General features: G+C 43.6%; 2 protein-coding genes across 5 annotated transcripts in view; both read right to left on the bottom strand.

Annotated features, from left to right (window-relative positions):
• Window positions 1-202: 202 nt before the first annotated feature.
• Window positions 203-7,369, bottom strand: MRPS25 (mitochondrial ribosomal protein S25). Its single transcript, XM_069083875.1, has 4 exons — window positions 7,123-7,369; window positions 2,886-2,992; window positions 2,256-2,343; window positions 203-737 (listed from the first exon to the last, which is right to left on the bottom strand). Exons 1-4 carry the CDS (start codon window positions 7,317-7,319, stop codon window positions 545-547), a joined length of 585 nt encoding a protein of 194 aa, XP_068939976.1. The 5' UTR covers window positions 7,320-7,369; the 3' UTR covers window positions 203-544.
• A 2,454-nt stretch (window positions 7,370-9,823) lies between these two features.
• NR2C2 (nuclear receptor subfamily 2 group C member 2) overlaps window positions 9,824-23,751 on the bottom strand; it is a 127,753-nt gene continuing 113,825 nt past the window's right edge. For all 4 annotated transcript variants that reach the window (XM_069083871.1, XM_069083867.1, XM_069083870.1 and 1 more), the window contains 2 exons: window positions 22,111-22,216; window positions 9,824-17,453 (listed from right to left, as the gene is read on the bottom strand). In XM_069083871.1, the coding sequence (XP_068939972.1) occupies window positions 17,279-17,453; window positions 22,111-22,216 (281 nt within the window). In that variant the 3' untranslated portion in view covers window positions 9,824-17,278. The remainder of the gene's footprint in view (window positions 17,454-22,110; window positions 22,217-23,751) is intronic.

The raw sequence follows: 23,751 nt of genomic DNA, 5'->3' as shown, positions 1-23,751 counted from the left end.
AGCTACTCTTGCAGCCCTTAAAACTCAGGAGTGTTGTGGTTATAAAGACTAGAATATGGGAGTTGAGAGAAGGAAAATTAGATTTGGAATCAGGCTAAGTAGAGCTTTGGAGAAAGAGAGGCTTATAGACAGCCTAAATACAAGGATAGTGATGGGGCAGTCTTTTCATTTTCACTAGTCAATAAAACATTTCTTGAAAATGTTTATTGTAATAAATTTATTGTAAATGTTCCCTTGTCTTACAGAACTAGGAAATCACATTTATCGAGTCAATATGAAGTGTTTTATTAGCAAACTAAGTCTTTTCACTCAAATCCCCCAGTTTTCCTTTGTCTTCTTGCTCCTCTTGCCTTGTGCTAGTGTCTAAAACTGGGCCTTCAAAATACGAGGTAGCTTGGGCTTCCCTGGCTCTGGAGGGGCCTGGGAGCTTACCAGTTGCTGAGACCCCATGAGTACCTGCCTCTCCATCATTTGGTCTTTAAGGCTTTTGTCTTTTAGCAGAAGCTTGGGTGTCCCAGGTATCAGGAGCCTCTACTGTGTGCCCTCAGTCTTGAGCACTGGCTTTCAGAGCAGCTTTGTACTTGCCAGTCATCTCTTTGGGTAAAGGCACGATGGCCGGACATGGGACCTGTCCTTCCACTTCACAGATACATTCCCGCAGGCAATATTTTTTGGGTCCAAAATTAGCTGGGTGAGAAAGCTTCTTTTTCTCTAGTTCCTCCATCTTGAGGACTTCCCTAATCAAAAAACAAAGACAATGAGACCCAGTGAAATGAAATGAAGACAATTCTCCTTGGAGCCAATAACCAAAAAGAGGCATTCCTGGAAGCGCACCCTTGTGCCGCAGCCTCCTCACCAACCACAGCCTCACGTTTTTACTGATGGTGGGGCTGCAATAGGAGTACCAACCCTAGGTTCTCCTGCTACAGCCCGGCCTCATTCCCCTTCTAAAACATAGTGATGAGAACCCCTGTCAACATCCTCCCTGTCAGAGAAAGGGTAACGACTACGCTCTTTGTAGAAGCGCTCACTGTTTATCACTGGACCAAGGACTAGAGTCAGTCTTTGCCTGGCCACAGGAACAAGCCCATGTTTACAGGGAACACCACGTCATCTGCCAGAGGTACCTTCCTTAGAGGTGATACAAACACGTTGTGTCAGCCTTGGGGGAGGTGATCTAGAAGCTCTCACAAATAATCCTGAAGCACACAGGAATGAACACTAAGCATTATCTCGCCCAATCTCATTTCCTACAACTCCTTTTCCCTATATGCCTATGACAACCCAGTTTAAATCCATTTTAACAAAACTTTCGCTTATAATTGAGACATTCTGTTTAGGATAAGAGAGTTTGTAAAATCAGCTACTGTATACAAATCACTCCCTGCTAGAAAAAGCTGATGGGAGAAGAAAAGTTAAAGTGAATTAAGTGAACACTATCTCTTCTGAACTAGAGAAAAGGAGGCATCAAGCCACCCGCTAACTTTCCCTCCCTCTTCCCCTTTCTTGTGCTCCATGTAGAAAGCCCTAGAATCAGGGAAGCTGGAAAGGTAGCCTTTCATTATCATCTTTAAAGAGTCAAAGGTCAAGGATGTTTTAATAGTGAGAAAATTTCAAGACAGGAGATGAATTCACTTGGAAGAGCCTGTGTTGGAGTTCCAAGCTAGATTTAGGACGAGGAGTGGTAGAAGCATGGTAGGGGCATTTCTTTCTGGAAAAAATTTACAACTCTGAGTTGTACCTTTGATAAAAATGAAGGTAGAAAAAGCATGATGATCTCCTATTAAGCATGCCATCAACCAATGACTTAATGGCTTTGATTCAGTGGCTGTGGCCCACTTCCATGCTCTGGGCAGGTTTTTTAAGATGAGCAACTCCTCAAAAGTTTAAATGTGTAAAGCAAAACATGCTAGACAGCATCACAGTGCCACGTGGTTTTATCAGATACTTGGGAAATAGACGCTAACCAGCCTGACTGAGCAAATGAGACGATGCACACACAGCCCTTCCTTAGCACAATCCCCACTATGAGCACGACCGCCTCCTATCAAGGGGCCAGTGGGGGCTCGACACGGAGCCTGCATCTGCTAAGGACAGCGTGCTCTCTGCTGAGATGCAGCTGCGTGGAGCCTGCCACATGGCTGGCTGCTCTGCTGCCATTCCTCTCCACACCAGCCACTCTCTTTTCTGCCTTTTCCTCTGGCCCTCAGGGCTGACAAGGTGACTGGCTTCTGATCAAGCACCAAGCCACTTACTCCTTCTTCCCCAGGATCTTCCTGATGTGCTGCACAATCTCCTTGTTGCTCTTGTCCTCCACGTCCACCAGGACCTGCTCCCCAGTATCTAGAAGACAAGAAGCACAGAACGGCGTCCAGCCACGACAGCTCCACAAGCCCACGGCCCAGTCTCAACATGTCTGGCACTGGGACACCAGGCCAGGGATACAGATACGAGGGAGAACCCAGGGCACTGCCGGGGAACACTGGAGGTGGAGGCTGGGGAGCAGAGAAGGAAGGGACGTTGTTATCTTCCAAGGGAGCGGCCACTGCCCATCGGTGCAGTCCCTGCATTCTAAAGCCCTGCTGTTTGAGATGAGCCCCACAAAATCCCCACAAGGCAGCTTCATTTCACAGATTCAATCTGAACACTGCTTAAAGCGCCTTATAAAAAATACAGTAGGCTGGGCCTGGTGATAAAGAGGAGGCACCTTAGTTCGAGGAATTGGGGCAGAGGCAGAATGAGGCCTTCTCATTTTCTCAAAAACGAGGCCCTAATGTGTTTGTACCTATGGCGGGCACACCTGAGCTTCTGGCCTCCAGCCCCGCAATGAGAATGTCTGCCGCTGGCTGGGAGGAGAGCCCACTGCTCCAGTCCTGCCCACTCACCTAGATAAAACCGCAGAAACGGGGATGGCGTCATGTTCTTGAACATCATGATCTGCACCCAGGGGTTTTTGTACTGAATCTGAGGAATATTGAAAAACACAAATTTCCTACAAAGGGGAAAAATAGAAAACCAGTAAAGAATCCATTAGGAGGGCCAAGAGTGACACCCAGTGGACACCCTCAGCAGCTACTTGGGTGTTATTGTGGTGTCATTTTACCCATTTCACACAGGATGAAAGTGAGGCTCTGTGATAAAAAAATTTGCTAACAAAGGCCAGTGATCTGTTGCAGAGCCAGGGCCAGAATGCAGACCTTATAACTCCCAACACCAAGGCTTTATACCAAAATGCTGAAGCTCATGGCTAGGGTTTCCTGTCCACAGGTGGGCACACTCACTGAGCCAGGAAATCAAAGTCAAGCTCCCTGCAGCGGCCATGGTGGGCAGCAGCAGTGAACAAGTACCTGGACCAGAAACTGAAGACCATCCCTGCCCCCACCCTGGCTACAGGGGCCAGCTCCTGAAAGGGCCTAGGTCCTGTACCTAGCCTGATCAGGACAGGAAAGTATTGTCTCCTTCCACACCTTTTTCTAGGGCACCTTATCTAGATCCTGACTCTTCCCCTAGAACATTCTACTTGCTGTTTTCTGTTCCCCATTTGAGTGAATTTGTTGCAGAAGTAGGCAGCCATGCACAGGAAAAAGCAATGGCTTTGGAGCCAAGGGACTTACTTTAAATGCCTTCCCTGCTCTGTGAGGCTGCGGCAGGGACCTCTTCCTATCTATTCCTAGCATGGATTAGTTAGATAAACTGAGGTGAGTCATTTAATGGCTTAGGTCTGTTTTCCCATCTGTAAAACAGGAGGGGAGTCAGATGAGTTAACCTGTAAGGTCCTTTCCTGCTCTGAAGCTACATCCTAGACTGCCAGGCGCTGTCCGATTTAGGCCTCATGATGACTTCTGCATCCCTTCCTTGCTCACTGTAGATGCTTATTAACTGGTGAACTGCACTTCAAGAAGGATGTGCTGTCTCTGCTTATCACTGCAGCTGTGGTTCACTGGACCACTGCTCCAGTGAGTGTGGACAAAAACAAATTCAGGCTCCACTTTCCATTAAAGATGATGGCCAGACAGGCTTACAATGAAAACCTAGAAGTACCTGGGAAAAGAGAAACGGGGAGCCCAACTTAGGATACACCTGTAAACTGAGGGCTCCCCAGAAGACTGGACGTGGCAGCTTCAGGATCAAAGTAAACTCTCTGTAGTAAGTATGCTGCAAGCTTAATGAACTAATTACCGCAAAAGGTGGTAGTGACGCTGCCCTCCCTCACTACGGTGATTATATGTATGATATATATTGTCAACATTTTATGTAAATATTTCATATTTAATATACCATGTGTGTGTGTGTGTGTGTGTGTGTGTGTGTGTGTGTGTGTGTGTGTGTGTAACAATGAGAGAGATGATGGAAAGCATGAAACCTAATAACCATCTGCAAGTATCTGTAGGGCTTGGCCTCAGAAGGCAGAACTGGGAGCAATGGGATAGGTTTGAGAGGCAGAATTCAGATAGATGGAAGGAAAAACTTTCTAGTAATTAGAGCTGTTCTCAAGTGGAGGGGCAGCTAGGGGCACCATAGTGCCCAGAGTACTGGGCCTGGAGGCAGAAAGACTCCTATTCCTGAGTTCAAATCCAGCCTCAGACACTTACTAGCTGTGTGACCTTGGGCAAGTCACTTCACCCTATTTACCTAGATTTCCTCATCTGTAAAATGGCAGAAGAAAATGGCAAACTACTGCAGTGTCTCTGCCATGAAAAACCCCAAAAGGGTCACAGACAGCTGGAGATGGCCGAATAACAACAAATCCAAAGAGAAGTGGCTGGGCTGCCTCAGGAAGCCGTGGGTTCCTACATCACGGGAGGTTTTAAGGAGGGAGAATTGGTGCATGAGTTTTGTTTGCAGATGACTGTGCCCTCACTCAGCGCGGCCTCTGAGTCTGCTGATTCTCTGCTGCTTGTGCTGATTTTGGCCTGATTTTGGCACAGCCAGCAGTGCACCGTCTTAGGAGGAAACACAGGTTACAGCAAGGGGGAGAAACTCTGGATGCTGGGGCTAAGTTCCCTCAGCCTGGCCATACACTTTCCAGGGATGTCCACATAGGCGAGGAGACTTAAAGCAAGTATGGGAGAGAAGCAACACCACACTGAAGGTGTACAGGGCCCTCGCGCTGCCCTCACAGCTGAACGCCTGGGAGACGGAATTGCTTTGGAAGGCTCTGAAAATCACCTGGCAGGGGAAGGACACTGGAATCCTTTCTTGAGCTGAGCTGCCAGTGTTCAAACCCTCCTGCAGAGAGCACAACTCCAGAAAGTACATCTGCCTAAAAGGCTCATGGGGAACTCCTGCAGGGCAGGCACTCACATGGTGGTCAGAAGAATCCATACAAGGGCACTCTCAAGAACTCTGGTATCGGTTGTTGAGACCCAGGAGACACTGGCACAGGACTGCCCGGCACAGCGTGCCCACATCAGAGAAGGTGCTGTGCCCCATGGGCAGAGTTCAAAAGGGATGTGAAATGCCCACATTTGGAGCTGTTTCCACTCCACTGTTCTGTGCCAGGGCCTTCCGAGCTTGGCTGGTCTCATCAGCCAGCCAGACACACTGTACAGTGGCCCCCTACGGCGCTCCTCCATGATTAAAAAAAATAGGAGCATGCCAGGATGCCGGAGGGACACTGAGCTAGACCATCACTGACCTGTTGTTAACTCAAATGAAGTGCCTGCTTTTTAGCTGGGGAGATAATAAGGTCATTGGTCTGAGCCCTCTTTACAAATGAGGAAAAGGAGGCACAGAGAGGTGGGGCTAGTGAGCTCTCCAAGACAACCCAGGCTGTAGGCAGTGGGAAAAAGAGCCTGAGCCCCACACCCAGTTGTTTAGATCTAGGATTTCCCCAGCCTGCAGAGAATGGCCCTTAAGGGGCAGCCAGCTTCTCTCCTGACTCCATCACAGCCGAGGCACCTGCCAGAAATCCTCCTTAAATGCCATCCTCAGCCTGTAGCCTCTGGAATGCCCTCCCTCCCCATGAAATTCTAACTTCTCTGCATTCCAGTAACCTCCAGCTCGGGGTCTCTGGTCCAGGCAAGGCCTCCCTGAGTCAGAGGCTCAGCTCAAAGCCTCCCCCTTCCAGGATCCCCTGAGCCACACAGTCTGAGCAGGTACAGCAGCCACTGCTCTAAAGCCCCAATGGTACAGGGCTAGGACAGCATCCCAGGCAGGGCAACGACCAGAAGCAGGGAACAGACCGTGGAGGCCTTGAATGCCAAGGTTAGGTCCCACCATTAGAGTCTCAGGAGGTGATGGGAAAGAAGGAGGGCTGTTGGGTGGCGGGAACAATGGGGCAGAATCATGCTTTAGGAGGGCTGATCTAGCAGTCATCAGCAGGGTGCTAAGAGCTGGGCCAGCCCCTGGAATCCAGGTGCAGACAAGGTGCAAACTAGCCATGCTCTATGGACAAGAGAAAGTGGAGACAATCCACTGGGACCCCCCCAGGGCCCAAGAAGCACAGCAATAAGAACCTTGGAATTGGAAGGAGGAGACCCTCTAGGCTCATCTTTATCTCTAAAAGGAGGGGTAAACTAACGATAAACTCCCTGGGGACAAGGACTAACGTTCATTTTGCATTTATTTCTCCAATCCCCTGGCAGGGTGCCATGCACCTAAGAGGTGTCTAAAAAATGCAAGCTGCATTAAGCACCTAGTAGGTGCCTAATCAATGCAAGCTGCACTATGCACCTAGTGAGTTCCTAATGCACACTGCATTATGCACATAGTAGGTGCCTAATAAATGCATGCTGCATTATGCACCTAATGAGTTCCTAATGCACGCTGCGTTATGAACCTAGGAGGTGCCTAATAAATGTTTGCTGAGTTAAATGAGTAGCTTCTATGGTCCCTTCCTATGCCTGTGGCCGGAAAGAACCAGGATGCAAGGTCACCGCTCTGCCCAAGGTCGCCCAGGATAAAAAACCGCAGAGGCAGAATTTGCACCCAGTGCTCCTCCCCCGGTCCCACCCCAGGCCGGTCGAGCAGTCCCCTCCGGCCCGGGGCACGGGCTTACAGGGGCAGCAGGGCGCCCGTCCAAGGCCTCCCCGACGCGCTCTGCCCAGCGGCTCCAGTCTCTCCATCCCTAAGAGGGGCACAGCCCCGCCCGGGATGACGCCCGGGGCATGGCGCACTCACCTGGCTCCCTCGCTCAGCTCCCCGTGGGTGTTGTAATTCACGGTCATGACCTTGACCGAGTTCTTAAACACCACATCGCCCTGGTTCAGGTACTGCAGGGTCCGGCGGATGGGGAAGCGCCCCTTCATTGGCATCGCGGCGGCAGCTGCGGAGCCTGAGGGACCTCGAGACTGGCAAATGCCCGGCCGCTCCTGCATGCACCCTCCCGCCTACTGCGCAGACTCACGCTAGTTCCGCGGGCCTAAACGCTGCGCAGGCGCCGCCGTGAAGCACTTTGGGAGATGTGGTCCCGGGGCCCCCCCGAACGCCCTCTCCAGCTCCCTCCCGCGTACTGCGCAGGCGGGCCCCGCCACACTGGACGATGCGCAGGCGCCGCCGTAAAGCCTCCTGGGAGATATTGTTCGGGGTGGGAGCTCCCGGCCGCACATTTCTTGCACTTCTACCTACTGCGCAGACTCGCGCTAACTCAGCGGTCCTGGACACTGCGCAGGCACTGCCGTGAAGCACTCTAGGAGATGTAGTTCCGGGACTCCCGGACACACGCCTTCGCTCCTTCCTGCCTACTGCGCAGACGGGGTTTGCGGCCCTGGACGCTGCGCAGGCGCTATCGCGAAGCCGCTTGGGAGTTGTGGTTCGAACTGTTATCTCCCTTACCCGTCTGTCAATCATCCAGCCAGAGCAGACCACGGACCCTGGAAGGTGCAGACATCTAAGAGACACCTAAGACCTCGATGGGATTTTGATAACTCATCTTCTGTGGTTTCCGTGTTCTTCCACACGCCATCGGACCAGCTGAATCCCCCCGACCCCTGGAGGGTCTAACTTGAAGACCATCCAAAGATGGCAAATGACGCGCCTTCTGTCTCCCAGGGCGGAGACTCCCAGGTGGTGTGGGCAGGGTGCTTGACTTGGAGCCAGGAAGACTCATGGTCACCAGTTCAGATCTGGCCGCAGATACCTGTGTGACCCTGGGCAAGTCACTTAACCCTGTTTGCCGTAGTTCCTCGGCTGTAAACCGCATCTTTGCCAAGAAAACCCCAAAGGGGGTCCTGAAGAAGCAGCCACAACCCCGGGGAGCTGTGGGGCACCAGAAAGGAATCCTCGAGGATGGGAAGCTTATCACCGTCTCCCGGGCCTTTGTTCCGTGCTCATTACCTGCCACTCTGTAGTTTGGGTAGAAAAGCAATGAAGAAGGCTTTTATTACTGCAGGGCACATAAAAAATGGAATCCCTGCTTTTATACTGACTTATTAACTGTTTGACCTTGGGAAGTGAATAGAATTTTAGAACCTGAAAAGACAATAGAGGTTATCCAACCGGCTCATTTTGAAGATGAAAAAAACTGAGGCCCAAAGCAGCTAAGTGGCTTATCCCCGGTTACTCAGTGTTTAGTGATGTATTTGCAACAAATAATAGATTATATCTATAACTGCATTTATGCACACACACATATGTGTACATATACACATATATACACGTATGTATTAAGGGAAGCCCCTGCTTGGAAATTTGGCAACTTATCTACAACTTAAATCGGTTGAAATGTGAGAGGTTAAGTGATTTGCTGTAGTCACATAGGGAGTCTGTGTCAGAGTCGGGGGTTCCAATTTTAGATTCCTGATTCTCAGGCCAGTCTACCTACTACCCCATGCCGTTTTTCATATTTGTATTTTGAGTTACAAAACATTTCACAAATGTTCTAAAATTCACTCCTTAACAACAACTTTTATGAAATACTTGAGGGGATTAAAAAGGTTCAAGAGACATGGTTTCTGGGTAATTTAATGATTTTATGAAAAAGGCCAGTACCTCATTTGGCCGGCTCTCTCAGACCGACAGACAATCATAACAGTGGGCTCACAGTTTATATATGTACCCTTTGAAGAGTAGGTGTTCCTGAGGGGTGGCAATCCACTCTGACTGGTTAATACAGTGGGAGGTGGTCTATATTAAAATGAGGGGCTGAGAATGGCACTATATCATATCACCTTTGGACAGACTATCTACATGCCCCTACTACCCCCAGCCTGAGAACACAATAGCTACCACCCGTTTCAAGGTGGGGTCTTAGTCCAATCTCACTTGTCAGCAATGTTCTTCAAGGGACTGAACTTATTAAAATCAGGACTTTAAAAGATGAGGAAACTCTGGATCTCCCCAAATGATTGGTTATTAATAATCATTTCTCTCATTGGTAATCTAGATATTGATTCATTTAAAGATGAGGACTTCCTCAAGGGTTATCTGCCTTCTAACTGCCAGTGGTGGTACTTGAGTCCAGGCTCTCTAACTCAAAAGGGCAGCTCCGTTTCTAGTAGGACTAGGTAGTCTTTATTTTTATTTAAGTTTTTTTGGGGGAGGCAATTGGGGTTAAGTGACTTGCCCATAGTCATACAGCTAGTAAGTGTGAGTCTGGATTTGAACTCCAGGGCTGGTGTTCTATCCATTGTATCACCTACCACCGGGACTAGGTAATCTTTATAAGTCCATTCCAGGCCTAAAAAAATACTATGATTTCATGAATATAAGTCTATAGGAAAGAGTGTACAGAGCAAAATTTCCTTTAGATAGGAAACATCTTTATAGGAATAATTTAATAGTTTCTAAAACACATCAGGAGTAGGTGAAGAGTGTTCAGGTAACAGGAGGGGGAGTCTAACCACCATTCCATTACAATTTATGTAAAAAGTAAAGTCAGATACATTTCCATTTGTAACTCACTTTTAATAGTATAAACCTCATTTAGGTAGTAGTAAGCCACAACAATATAATGCCACATTTAAACAGCATTTAATAAAATGCATAAGCTAATTCATGCACTGCAATACTCTATATACAAACACAACAATGCAATTCCTCTTCATGTCTGAAGACATTGATTAGATATAAAATTCAGATAAAAAAAGAACATGCTATTATTTTTTTTAGATGCCAACACATGTACAAAGTCGATTTCTACAAAGCTGGGAGAAAGCAACAGCCTCCAGCGGGGTTGAAACCTGGCATTTAAATGTAACGGCATAAACAACACTGGCTAAGGCGGAGGAGCAGAGGTTAGGGAAAAGGTCCCAGGGCAATGGATGTCGGGCTCCAGGCGCTCCCGGGAGGCTGAGGATGCAGCCCCGGGGCCACGGGGCACACAGGGAAGGCGGGCAGGGTGGCAGTCCTAAAACCAGGTGGGGAAATGGGGTGACAAAGCATTCTGGGGAACCAAGGGGTTCTAGATGTGGCCCAGCCCTTGACTTGTGTGTGGCAGCAGCACGGATTTTCATAGCCCTATGGTCTCTTTTCTCAGTAACACCCTAAAACACAAAGCCAGCAGTCCAAGCATCCACACTGCTCCATCTTCTCCGGCAGAGATGCCTAGGTGCTATGTGCGTGTCAATATACAAAACAAGCCCTTCAGACTTCCCAGCTTAATCAAGAACATCTATGCATTAAAAAATAAAGGAAAACTAGGCCAGATGCTCTTCCTTCCCCACACTCCTTTCCTTACTCTTTGGAATGGTATCAGTACCACCAATCTACTCTTAAAGTTATTTTTTTTAAATTGCATTTAGAGACATCAAAATTGCATTTTTTGCTACCTTCTTTCTTCTTCATCCTGCCTTCCTTAGAAAGTGTCAGTGGGATGATTGTTATTAAAATTGATAGACCCTAAAATGTTGAAAAATAGTAATTGCCACAGAGTCCTGTTGGATGAGGGATAGTCATGATTTATTATTTTCTCATAAAGTGCCTAAACAATTCAGTCATCTCTGTGGCAATTTGTTTTATGTTAAAAAAAAAATCCTATGGGATTCTATCCCTCTCATTTCTTCAGGCACTAAAATATTTGTTCCAGCATGCTGCCTTAAAAATTTTTGGGGCTCCCATCATAGCATCCTGACAAAATGCTGCCATCTTGTTTCCGTACCAGGGTTGATATGGACAAGTTTTCTCCTTAGGAGGAACTTCTAACTTTTAAATCCACATAACTTTTTTGTTTTTAAGCATTAGCGTAGAGTCTGACAGGGATGACTCTGCATTTATCATTACGGGTACATACACAAAGCAGTATTAGAACCATTTGTAGCCCTGAATTTAAAACGAAGCCTAATTACGGGCAGAAAACCCTTTCAGCTGATTTCAGGTGAGTAAATGGCATTTCAGTTTGGTAGCTAAAACCAGGGCCACATAAAAGTCAACTGTGGTAATAATATTCATACTTTTCTTCCTCCTCCAAAAATGAATACCTGATTGAAAAAACATAAGATATTGCCTTTCAGAATTGCCCCTGTCTAGTTCATTTTTTTCCTGCTTGCTCCCCTTCCCTGACCTCCTTGAATCCTTCCCCACCAGGAATGTTTAGAGAATAGCCCCCCAGCAGCCATACTCAGCATGAAAGGAGCCTTCTGACTGATGCACCAGGGAGAGTGGAAAACTAACAGCACACTTGGGAGCTGAGTCCCCATCACTGAAATACCCTACTCTTCATCTCCGAATTTGCAAATGTGATTTTGTTAGGAGAATGCCTGTAGCTGGGGGTGGGCTCCCAGTATGCTCTGGGAAACCAAGAAGTGTGACAAGATTTTAGCCTTGCACACCACACCCTCCTGTTCTTCCAGTTGGGCACTGAAGAAAATAGGGAGAATGACATTATTCTAGACACAGTAAATCAGAATGCCCCTGCTCCTATGCCCTCTGAACTGAAGCCATTATCCTCCACTATATAGGTAGGGAATAGATGACCATGTGCATTCCACTGGAATAGTTTTTATTTCATCTTTTTTTTTAACATGTACAGTTAGGACTTAGCTAACTTTTCTCTCCCTGGGTGGTATATTGCCCCCCAAATAAGAAAAATATAAAAAGGTTTAGGAAAACCTCCATTGCTGAGGGATTGTATAAACATTGAAGACAATTTAGCTCACATTAGCAACTCAATCATAAACTCTCTTTAAACATAAAAATGTTTGAATACATGGCTACATATCTGTATACATAATATACATATATATAAACATACACACATATTTACACTGTACATATATATAAGATATAAACACTTATAAAGTCATTCATTCATACACACGTACATACAAATCTGTACACGTACATAGTTGCTGAAGTGATTTCTAGTACAGGACATGCAGAAATGCAAAATTTTGGGAGGCACAAAAGAAGATATTTATAAACCTGCATACAAAACCCACCCCCCACACAATCCCAAGTCTATTAGGGCTCTCTCTCTCTCTCCTTGTCTTTACATCTGAGTTCAGTTTTTCTTTTAAAAAGAATCTCCTCTAATCCAAAGGGTTTGAAAAAGGGAGAAACGAGGAAGCATGTGGAGTAACTGTCCTACCCTGCCAACTGGGACCAAAAGGCAGTGACTTCATCATGAACCGAGAACCTGCTCCCATTAAGCTACATCAGGAGATGGTGCTGTGGAGGCAAAGACATGTGTCTACAATGGGAAAAGAAGGATGATGGATACTCAGACTTTACATTGAGTAAGAGGTCTGGCTACCAAAAGAGAGAGCTGTTTCTGAACTGGAACTGTCCTGGACTCAAAAACCACTGACATTATCCACTTGGGGATGGCAAAGTCATGGGTTTTAAGATGGACCTCTAATATAATTTTGCCAAAAGGATAATTTTTTCCCCCAGACTAAATGCACTACACACATCCAGATCTCTATGCAAAATCAACCCTGTATGTAAATTAAAAATCTAGGTCTGCAGTGTGGACACAAATTATATGATGGGCTACTTGTTTAAAGATGCCTATCATAGAATAGATGCAGCCACACTGTCGTCAGCCTGGCATCTAAAACATCATAAACCCAAAGTTAACATTTAATACTGACTCTGACAGAACCTGAAAAAAATCACCCCCAAAGAGGAGAATTATAAACACATCTAACACACAATAGTATGCCTTAAGTTGTGGGGGAAAAACACCCCAAAACAAACATAACTTCCAAACGCATCACATTCTTGGAAAAAGACTGGACAATAAATAATATTAAAAAAAACTTCAGAACCACAAACTTCACAACTAAAAAAATGATGTTATTTTCTATTTACTACAAATGCTTTCTTAGTATTGATTAGAAATTCTGATCTTTGTAAAACCCAACAAATTGGAAAATGTAATTCATTTCTTTGTGATTTAGACCACTCCAATCTTTTTTCAAGTGTCAGTATCTTTGAGCCTTTTAAATCCCACTGGTGCTATCAAAGTCTCCAAGGCAAGGTTTTATTTAACAGAAGAAGTTCAGGGCATGTGTTTGTGAAGGAGGTGAAGGCCATATCTACCTACTGACTCTCTAGAGAGAATCCCTTTCCTGACTTCCACCCAAGGGAGTGTTGCTGCAGAGGACAGTGACTGGAAGCCTGGCTGATGGAGGGCCACAGTGTAAATCTCATCATAGATTTCGCCTCTTTGGTCCTTTAGTTGAGCTTAAGAGTGTTCAGGGTCAGGCTTCTTTCAAGATTCTCTCCCAAGTGTTTTTCTACCCCAAATCAGAGAACCAGGCAGTAGCCCTCCCTGCATTCAGATTTTAAGAAAATATAGGAAGCATTCATTCTCCTGAACGAAATTTCTTCCAGGTAATTTCTATGCACTGGTTTACATGATACAATCATCTATCACCCAGATGCCATATCTTTCTTTAAGTGGAGGTACTGAACTTCTGAAGTGAGTGTTTTTTTTTTTTAAACTTAAGGCATATTCTATTATCAGCAAGGATATCAACATCATGTTTCCTGGGTATATGACTGCACTTTAGCAGGATTTTTATGTGTGGAGTTGGGGGCAATGTCTCATAAATTGTAAAAGAAAAAGAAATCTAAGTATTTGTGGTTCTACCCCAGGAAACTAGGTAATAGTTAAATGTTAAATTGGCCATTGCTAAGACCACTGTCCATCTCGAAGGCATTCTCTTTATTAATGTGGACTAAAAGGACTTCATTGTCTAGAGATGTCCTTCATTTCTACCATTCAGAGTATTCAGTGGATAGAGACTGATCTCTTTTCTTGCTAAATTTGGTATTTCATGAGCTCTATTAATAAGAAATGGTAATAACTTAAGGCTAAGTCAAAGTCTGAGTCCAATCTTTTGGAAGGAATTCCTTTAAAGAAGTCATGACCCAAGAGCCTGTTTTTCTTTGCTGAGTTGCCAAAAATAAAGAGACTATTCAAGGCTGTTTTGATGTTGGCTCTAGTCTAAACAATTTATGATAGGACAGAATTTAAGTCCTTCATTTGAAATAATCCTTATGGAAAATTACTCTTTGATAATTGAGCCAATTAGACTCTAGCCATTAAGGACAGTGTTTCAAAACTAAAAATATTTTGTTTCCTTAGAAGCAATTTGGTCAGCACTGGCAGGGATGTTTAAAATAATGTAGACAAAGAACTAAAGTTGACTTGTTTCTTTAGGCACTACGATGTCACTGTAACACAAATCCTAATCTTTCTTAAGGTTAATTCTTCACCAATGTGTTAGCATTTGAGTAATTTATAGAAGAGAAACATAACTCTTAGGTGGTCTATTCCATTCTTCTACATATTTGAATAGCTTTGTCTTTGGGGACTTTGTCTTATGATGGCCTACCCCAATTTGATAAGATAGTTTAAATCAAAACAAAATAATGAACATGGAAAGCACTTCCCACCCCCAGCCCTCAAATGAAGTGGGAATCAGGTAAACTGGCATGCATCAACAATTGTTATCCCATCACTGATCAAAGCCACGACCAACAGGGAGCTCAGAGCCAATGGTTCCAAAAGCCTTAACAGAAAAACTGTTCTTCTAGAACTACACCACATGATCACTAGTGTGCCTGCTTTTAAAAAGGGTATCATTTTTTTATGGGATACCTATTGTTTACAAGTGTCATCTCCCAACATCCTCTGGATTAATGCAGACAGCCATCAATTTCATTATTTTGGCCAATTTTTTCCCCTTCATTATTCAAAACACTGGGGAGTCAGTGAAAAAACAAAACGAAACAAACCTTACCAAAAAGCAGGAAAATTATGTTATTTTCTTTTATATCATTACATAATTTTAAAATGGTCACACTTAATAACATGAGGTGTTCCACCAAAATTGGGGGTTTAGAGGTGGGGGCTGATGTCTTAAGTGAACGGATTTCCCACTAACAATGGCTGTCTTAAAGAATGGCTAATACTTAATTCTGACTTTGAACAGAGACTCCAGAAAGCTATGGCAGCTTCTAGTTCATTTAACAAGGTGGCACAGAGGACAACAGAGATGTTTGTGTCAGTGGTAGGGATGATCAGTTTTCTCTTGCACCTTGCATATAATACTGGGTAGTTAATTTGTCCAATTATTATGAAAAGAGAGCTATTGGAATGTGGCAGATCAATATGGGGAATAAACTGTAAGCCAAAGGGCAAGTGTGGCCAGGAAAAAAGTCTTACCATGATAGGGTAATGATGGAACAAGTATAACTTAATTAGCTCTTTAAAGATAACATTTGTTACCTCAAAATAGTCACCTGCAATTGCTAACAGACCCATCTGTCAAGGGACACAACACTGAACTCCACATTATGGGATGTTTTTTCTTAATCTGCATGAACACAAAAAGGGAACAAAAAGTAGTAAATCTAGAATTTTGCCCTTTATTTATATCCTTCTGAGATAATTTAAATGCTCTATCTGGACTACCATATAGGGCTGTTAATTTTTTAAAGTAACAGAGGACACATTCTTTGCTTGATCGTTATGCCCAGGAGCCCAAGGTGAGAAACAGGCTATTATAAGAGTAGGTGCACAAAGCACACGCCAGGTACCAGTACCTTCATCTCAGTGACTGGCCTTACGTACACAAAGGTTACATTTCATCAAAGCAGTCTGATGAAGACACAATAAAAGTAATATGATTGGTGTCTGAATGACAACAGAGAAAACCCCCAGTCACACATTCGATTAAGCTTAAGTAGGAACTTATCAATACCAAATTAACATCCTGCTACCTTGAGTCACTTCTCCAGTACAAAAGCCAAACACATTAGTAACCTTAACACAATTAATTAGTCATTAACTGCAGGAGCACATGATTTTTTTTTAATAGGCTATATTCTGAATGCCAACCCAAATGGGACATCAATGTAAAATGAAATGGGAGAATTCAGGGAATGGAGGCAGGGGGAGTAAAACTTTCTGTTTATCTGATTCTATGTATCTGGAACTGTAGGCACTGTGGCCCTACAGAAGCCAACTAATGCCCAACTGTGGAGCCAATCAGGGGAAGGAATAAATTGGGGATATGCTCAGTTACTGGAGAAGCTGGACATCTCTCCTAGCAGTTAATCACTGACTAATTGCATTGCAATCCAGAGAGCTGGCTATCAGAACAAATCTGGCTCTCTATGCCCATGTCCACCTCTCCAGAGGGATCATGATCACTGACCATCCCTGCTTGGGTCATGGCTGTAGCAGTTATTTGCCTGCTAATTGTGCTATAGACATGCTGCAAACAAACCACATTCTCAAGTAGTTTTGAGGACTCTAAAGATGCACACCACCATGTGGTGGTGTGCACACAGACTCACAATGCCTTTTTGCCTTAAGTAGAAGTGATTGTCACTTTTTATGTCCCCCTCTAAGTTTTCACAGAAATCATCAGCATTTTGGCCAAGGACATGTACCATTTTCTCCTTGCCTATTCACAGGCAAGATGCTGATAACATTATCAAGTGGACAAGAAGTTCTTGGAAAGTGCTCATGTCATTACCCTGGTAATTAATTGCTAAATATTCCCAAGGACACTGTTATATATGTATATACAGATACTGTTTTTAGTATTCTTTAATACTAGTCTCTGACATTATAAAACTTTTTTTTGCCCTTTGTCAACTTCTAAATACAAAGTGAGTTAAAAGGTTGCTCGGAAATCTGACACCTTATTTTTTTTTGAAATCAAAAGTCATTAAAATATTCCTTGTGGCAGAAAAGGAGCCTAGGCTTTCAGTAGCTACAGTTGGGGCCTCCTAGACGAAAAAACCAGGTAGGAAATGGTTAACATACGGGAAATATATGTACATACCAAAATATCACTATTTTTATTTTTTTTTATCTTAATGGTGTGGTTACGGTTCTATGAAAATGATTTTGATCCACGAAGATGTGTTGTTCCCACTATAAGTTCGTTCCTGTTATCTGGCCATTGTACTCTGCAGTTTCCATTTTCAGAATGTAGGGGATTATGCTGTCTATTGAAACGTTGCCGATGAGACCAGTAAAAAAAAGTTCTTCAGTAATGCTGGAGCTCATCAGCCTAAGCGCTGGGAGACGAACCAGAATCCGAGCCAGCCTGGAAGAGAAACGCGCCACATTAGGAAAACGAGACTCCGTAGCCCATGACAACCGGAAAGGGCTTGTCACTGTCACTGTCCCTCTGGGGTCTTCTCCTCAGAGTGTTTTCAACACAATGGCACCATATACCAGAGCAGCCGCTGCTCTACAGAAGGGGGCATCCCCTCTGCTGTCACGAGTGCAAAGTGCTCTTTATCCAAGCACAAATCATGGACTGCTGTGGATATATCAGCTGGTGGTCAGCATTTCGATGATTAGCCTTGCTCATGACTTAGCTAGTTGGATCCTTAGATGACAGTTCCCAAGGCTGCAATAAAAGCCTTTCCCATTTGTTAATGGGAAAGAAAATACTGCCTACATTTATTCACTATGAATATCATAGAGAGGAGTTATAGCATGGAGGTAAAAATAGCAGTAGGGATGGGCAGAAATCTCTAAGAGACATGTGCATATACAAACATGGAAGGTATGGGTAAAAAGCCGTGTGATGGAGAGATCCTAACACCAGGAGACAAATCTGCTAAAGTCACTGCTGAGACTCGGTGGGATGGGGCCTGGGACTGGAATATGCATCTTATTCAAAAGGCACTAGACACAAAGGAAGCATTACATATTAAGGAGACACAGTCATATATGAGGAAAGCCAGGAACTGGAAGAGGGTATTCCAACAAAGATCGAGAGGGGCAGAAAATATTTCCATCAGAAGAGACTACAGACCACCTGGAGGGAAAAGAGCAAATAGAGGAGGGACTTGAGAAACAGACCCTGTACATATTTATAGCACTTGCTCTACCAAAGGGAGATGAGCTAACAATTTATTGATGTGCATTACTCGTAATTTAATTTTTCAGAAATAGAAGGACCAACAGGGCAGACTTAATTCTAAGCCTGATGCCCACCCAAAAAGAATAACGTTGCTGGGGTAGAAATGATGCGAACTCGGAAAAGTGGAAGTGAGTGGTCCATCTTAGATTCTGTGACCAAAAAAGAGAGGAAGAATGGACCAGTTCTGCTATGTGAGGCGGATTTGGGGAGCACAGATGCTTAAAGGTTCAGAGAAATGGTGGCTTAGGATGGATGAAAAATTCTCAATAATGAATTCTTAAAACATAAAGAAACGAGTTCCAAAAATGAAGAAAAGGGAGGCCTGTCTAAGGAGACTGGTGTGGATGTATAATGTAATCAATCAACTAAGATTTTAAAATGACGTGTGCACGAGGTACAAGCCAGGTCAAGTTATGATGAATTCCGAGTCATGGCCTGGTCCTAAATAGAAGAACAGCGACAGGAGGGCTAACACTCAGAATGAGCCGAGGCTGGTCGGGAAGGGTGAGGACAACAAAGAGGACTTTTTATGTTCTTCTGGAGAAAAGAGGAGGCCATAGTAGGGAGAGGCCAGAATGAGGACATTACACAACACTGGTCCTGTTTCTGTTTTTCTCTGCCAGGTAAAAAGATATTTGGACTCAAAAAGATAGGAAAAAAAATGGCTGAGACCCAAGGAAAGAAGTATTATTAGTAAGAGAACACTTTGGCTGCCCTTAATGAATGCAAGGTACCAGGCATACATACACACTACATACTACATACCAGGCATGACAAGAACTGGAAGATACGACTGCTGAGTGACTATCAGTGATCTTTGAAAAACTTGAAGAAAAAGAAATGCCACAGGACTGGAGAAGAACAAGCATCATAAAAATTTTCAAAAAAGGGAGGTAGAATGGAGGCAGCCAAAAGGCAGCAGGGTATAGTGGACAATTACTGGCTTTGGACTAAGAGAACCTGGGATCAAATCACCCTGCCCTGGACAATCACTTAATCCCTAGGGGCCTCAGCAGTAAAATGAAGAAGGTGACCCTGAAGGTTCTGGTTCCTTCCAACTCCAAATCTATCATCCAAATGGAATATTGGGACAAATCCAGTATCTTGAAATTTAAGAGGCATAAATGTCTTACAACTCTTAGAAAATCTAATAAAATCTATAAAATTTAAGTTAAAAATCAACTTGAATCCAAGTGCACAGAATGTGGCTATAAGTATTCATATGGGGAAAAAAAGCCGGGGGGGAGGGGAGGGAGACAGGGAAGGGTCTAGCGGGCTGAAAGCGGAGTATGAACTGACAGTATGGTCTGGGAACCAAGGGTGCATAAAGGAGGCACAGTGTCTAGGGTCTGAGTACCACTGGAGCATCTACCCACATCAGGAAAGAAAAAGTGACTATCCCCGACAGCAAGTTTCTGTTTTCAGGGGATGATGTGAGAGACCACGGGGATCCAGGAGTGCAGTGGAAAAGCACTGGCTGGAGGCTGAGGACCTAGCCTTCACTAAGGCAGTGAAGCAGGGCTCCAGGGAAAGGTCCGCCAGCGCTCCCTTACTTTGGACGTTCTGGTCTGCATCTAAGCTTCCTGAAGACCCCTGCCTCCCCCACTTCCTGGCTGGGTGGCCTCGGGCAAGTCACTTCTCCTTTCAAGGTTTCTTCTGTGAAATGAATGGGCAATAATGGTGTCACTTGCAGCTAGAAATCAAAAAAGCCAAAATGACACAACCTCTCTGAGGCTGTGTATAAAGTAGGGATGGCTACTGACCTCAGAGAGGGACTGTCAAGACTGAGTGAGCAGGGACTCAGTAAATGCCACCAAGTGGAGAGCATTGGGCTATTTCTAAATAATGAACTACATCCTCCAAGGATGCAACCGGCCATCACTGAGGACACCAGAAAGGACGAGACTGAACTGAGTTCCCAGTGAAGAACTCCAGTGGCGCTTTCAGAAATGGAAGCATCTGGAGTAAATCAGGGGCTCCTAACGGGAAAACATATCTGAACAGATAAATTCTGGCGATTATTAAAAAAAGTCACATTTTATATAACATGATAATAGGTTCCTATGATTTATAGTTGGAAGAAAACTCAGATATGATAGAGCCCAAACTTTTCCTTTTACAGATGTAGAAACGAGAGCCAGAGAAAAGCAATTCCCACAAGTTCAGGATGTGAACCTGGATCCTGCAGGTCCAAGCCAAGCATTCCTCCCTGTCTGTGTGCTGCATGTCCACAGTCCTCATTTTCTCTTGGATGATTCAGAATGAGGGCCCAGAAAGCTTCCCCCCCCCCCCGGAGAGACGCGTGCCCCACCCCGCAGAGCTATGGTTCTATCTGGGACTCTCAGTGATTCTAACATGAAACCCATGTTCAAACCTGTACCGAGGCCAGAGTTCTTTAACAGTGATCTTATGTACTCTAATTTGTAATCAGTCAATAGACAAGCATTTATTAAAGTGTCTACTATTGTACTAGGCAGTGTGCTAGGTCCTAGGGATAGAAATATCAAAACAAAACAGGCCCTACTCTTAGGGAGCTTACAGTGTGTGTGAGTGTGTGTGTGTGTGTGTGTGTGTGTGCATACCCATGTGTATATGCATGCACCCATGTGTACATGTGCACCCATGTACACAAAACATGCATATGAACATAAGCAAAATAAAATTTTTTTTTTTGTAGAATGGGGAAGGCACAAGGAGCTAGGAGGATCAAGAAATACTTCATGAAGAAGTTGGCACTTGAGCTGAACTTTGAAGAAATCTAGATTGTACAAGAGTGAAAAATAAACTGGGAGTCAGTGTGGGTGTCACCATGGGTGCCGTCAATGCCAAGGCAGGGAGAAAGGAGACAGACTGCACTGTGAAAGGAAGAACAAAAGAAGCCACTTAGGCTGGACTAAAACATATGTGAAGGGGAGTAACACAGAATAAACCCAGAAAGGTTGGCTGCACCCAGGAAGTGAAAGGCTTTCGATCTCAAACAGAGGAGTCTGTGCTTGATTAGAGCGGTAACAGGAGCCAATGGAATGGACTGAAATTCAATTTGGGGGGAGAGGAGGGGAGGGAGATGACCTATACTCTCAGAAAACCACTTTAATAGCTGTTTGAAGGACAGATTTGGAGGCCGGGAGACCAATTAGGAAGCTCTTTGTACAGGTGAGAGGCAATACAGAGGATACAGTGTCCCAGAGTCCCAGTTCTAACAACAAATCTTAACTAGTAAAAAATTTAGTTGCAAATAGTAACTTGTCATTTGAACAATTTCTGCAACTTGTCCATGAGTGAGGTTACTGTTGTTTCTACTTCTAGACCCCATTTCTTTGTAGAAGAATGATTTCACTTCTTTCAGTGAAGTATATCCATATATCAAAAAATGCTGCTGTAAGGTCATAGCTCTTTAGCCAGTCACTCTCTCTTGAGTCATTTATTATTGAGCAAAAGGGTCCAAATCCTCATCATCATAATAAAATGCTAGTGCTGGGAAGGATCCTCACAAGTAATTCACTTCCAACTTCTCATTTTACCATTAAGAAAACTAAAGTCCCACAGCTAGTTAGTGGTGGATAAAGACCTAGAACTTGGGTCTTTGGATTCCCAGCTCACTGGTTATTTCCCTAAATCATACTGTTAAAAGCATATTACCATAACAAAAATGAATAAAATTATAGTGACATTATCATGTTCACCATCTGGTAAGCAACTTTAACTTAGTGTACATTTGTAATGAAACTATGAAGCCTAAAGTAATTTACTATTCAGATTCTAGACTTGTTAATAAAATCATCCATAATTGTACAATGCCCCCAGATCAAACATATTTCTGTTTACATACCTGTATGTGTCTTCTGAATAGGTTTTCTGCACATAGTCTTGTAACTCCATCTGGGCTTTCTCTTGGAATTTTTCTATTTGGCTTGTACTGGTCAAACCTGGATGATCTGAAAGCAGAAAAGGACCCAAATTTCTAGTTACTTAAAACAGCTTTTCTGCAGAATAATTTAAAATATTTTCAGTCCAGTTTATTACAGGGAATACATTTGGAGACACAGTAAAATACTGGATTCTGAAGATTTCTGAGATGAAGAACATAAAATCTGTTTCTCTTCCAAAATATAACTAGGTACTATTAGACATTATCACCTATTTTTATATTTATTCACATCATTTTACCACTTTCTTCTTCCTTTTAACAATATTTTGCTACTAAAGGGGCCTAGGACAAGGGTAGGGGAAAGGAAGAAAGAGAAAAGAATTACTTTGGTAAACTGTTATTAATTGCTGTGGGGAAAGAAAAACCTAATCACTGCAGCTTGAAAAATCATTTCACTTAATATCAAAAATGTTTATACAACTTTTGCAAATTTCTTTAGAATGAAATTCTGTGAAGTCTTGCTCCTTATCAGATCAAGTTTCTCTGATAAAGGTTTCATTTCTTAAATATATGGTGAACTGAGTCAAATTTATAAGAATAAGAGCCATTCCTCAATTGATAAATTGTCAAAGGATATGAGTATAAGTCTCCAGAAGAAGAAATCAAAGCTATCTATAGTCATATGAAAAAATGCTCTAAATCACTACTATTAGAGAAATGAAAATTAGAATAACTCTGAGGTACCACCTCATATCTATCAGAAATGACAAATGTTGGAGGGGATGTGAGAAAATAGGGACATTAATGCACTGTTGGTGGAGTAGTGCATGGTCCAAATATCCTGGAGAGCAATTTGGAACTATGCCCAAAAGGCTATAAAACCGTGCATACCCTTTGATCTAGCAATACCACAACTAAGTCTGTACTCCAAAGAGATCAAAGGAAAAGGAAAAGAACTTTTATATGTACAAAAATATTCCTAAGAGCTCTTTTTGTGTTGGCAAAGAATGGAAACAGAGGAGATGCCCATCAATTGAGGAATGGCTGAACAAGTTGTGGCCTATGATTGTGATGGAGTTTATTGTTCTATAAGAAATGACAAACAAGCATGGTTCCAGAAAAACACTGGGAAGACTTATATGAACTGGAAGAACTTATATGAACTTAGCTACTGTGAACAAGACAATGATCCAAGACAATTCCAAAGGACTCATGATGAAAAATGCTATCCAGAGTGAGAACTGATGAACTCTTGAGTACAAACTGAAGTATAACTTTCTCAATTTCTCTATTTTTCTGTTTTGCTTCCCTTGATATGGCTAATATGAAAATATGTTTTGCATGACTTCACATGTAAAACTGATATAACTGTATAAGCTTGCCTTTTTAGTGGGGGAAGGGCAGGAGGGGCTACAAAACTCAAAATTTTTAAAAATGCTAAAAATAAGCTTTTGAAAATGAAAAACAAATATTATTTCACTTTAAGAAGCCATAGAGCTTGGTCAGAGCAGCTGAAGCCAGGTGAATAGTGTTTAAACACATATGTAGGCAGGGAAGAGGTCATTCAGAGTACTGTTAAGTGGAAATGAATTCCTATTTTGG

This window comes from Petaurus breviceps, unplaced genomic scaffold (assembly GCF_028583685.1).
Source record: "Petaurus breviceps papuanus isolate PSGF00001 unplaced genomic scaffold, PetGlider_PUasm1.0 174, whole genome shotgun sequence".
In the NCBI taxonomy this organism is placed as follows: domain Eukaryota; kingdom Metazoa; phylum Chordata; class Mammalia; order Diprotodontia; family Petauridae; genus Petaurus; species Petaurus breviceps.
Note: the sequence above shows the minus strand (reverse complement) of the source record. Positions and strands in the feature narration are given on the sequence as shown.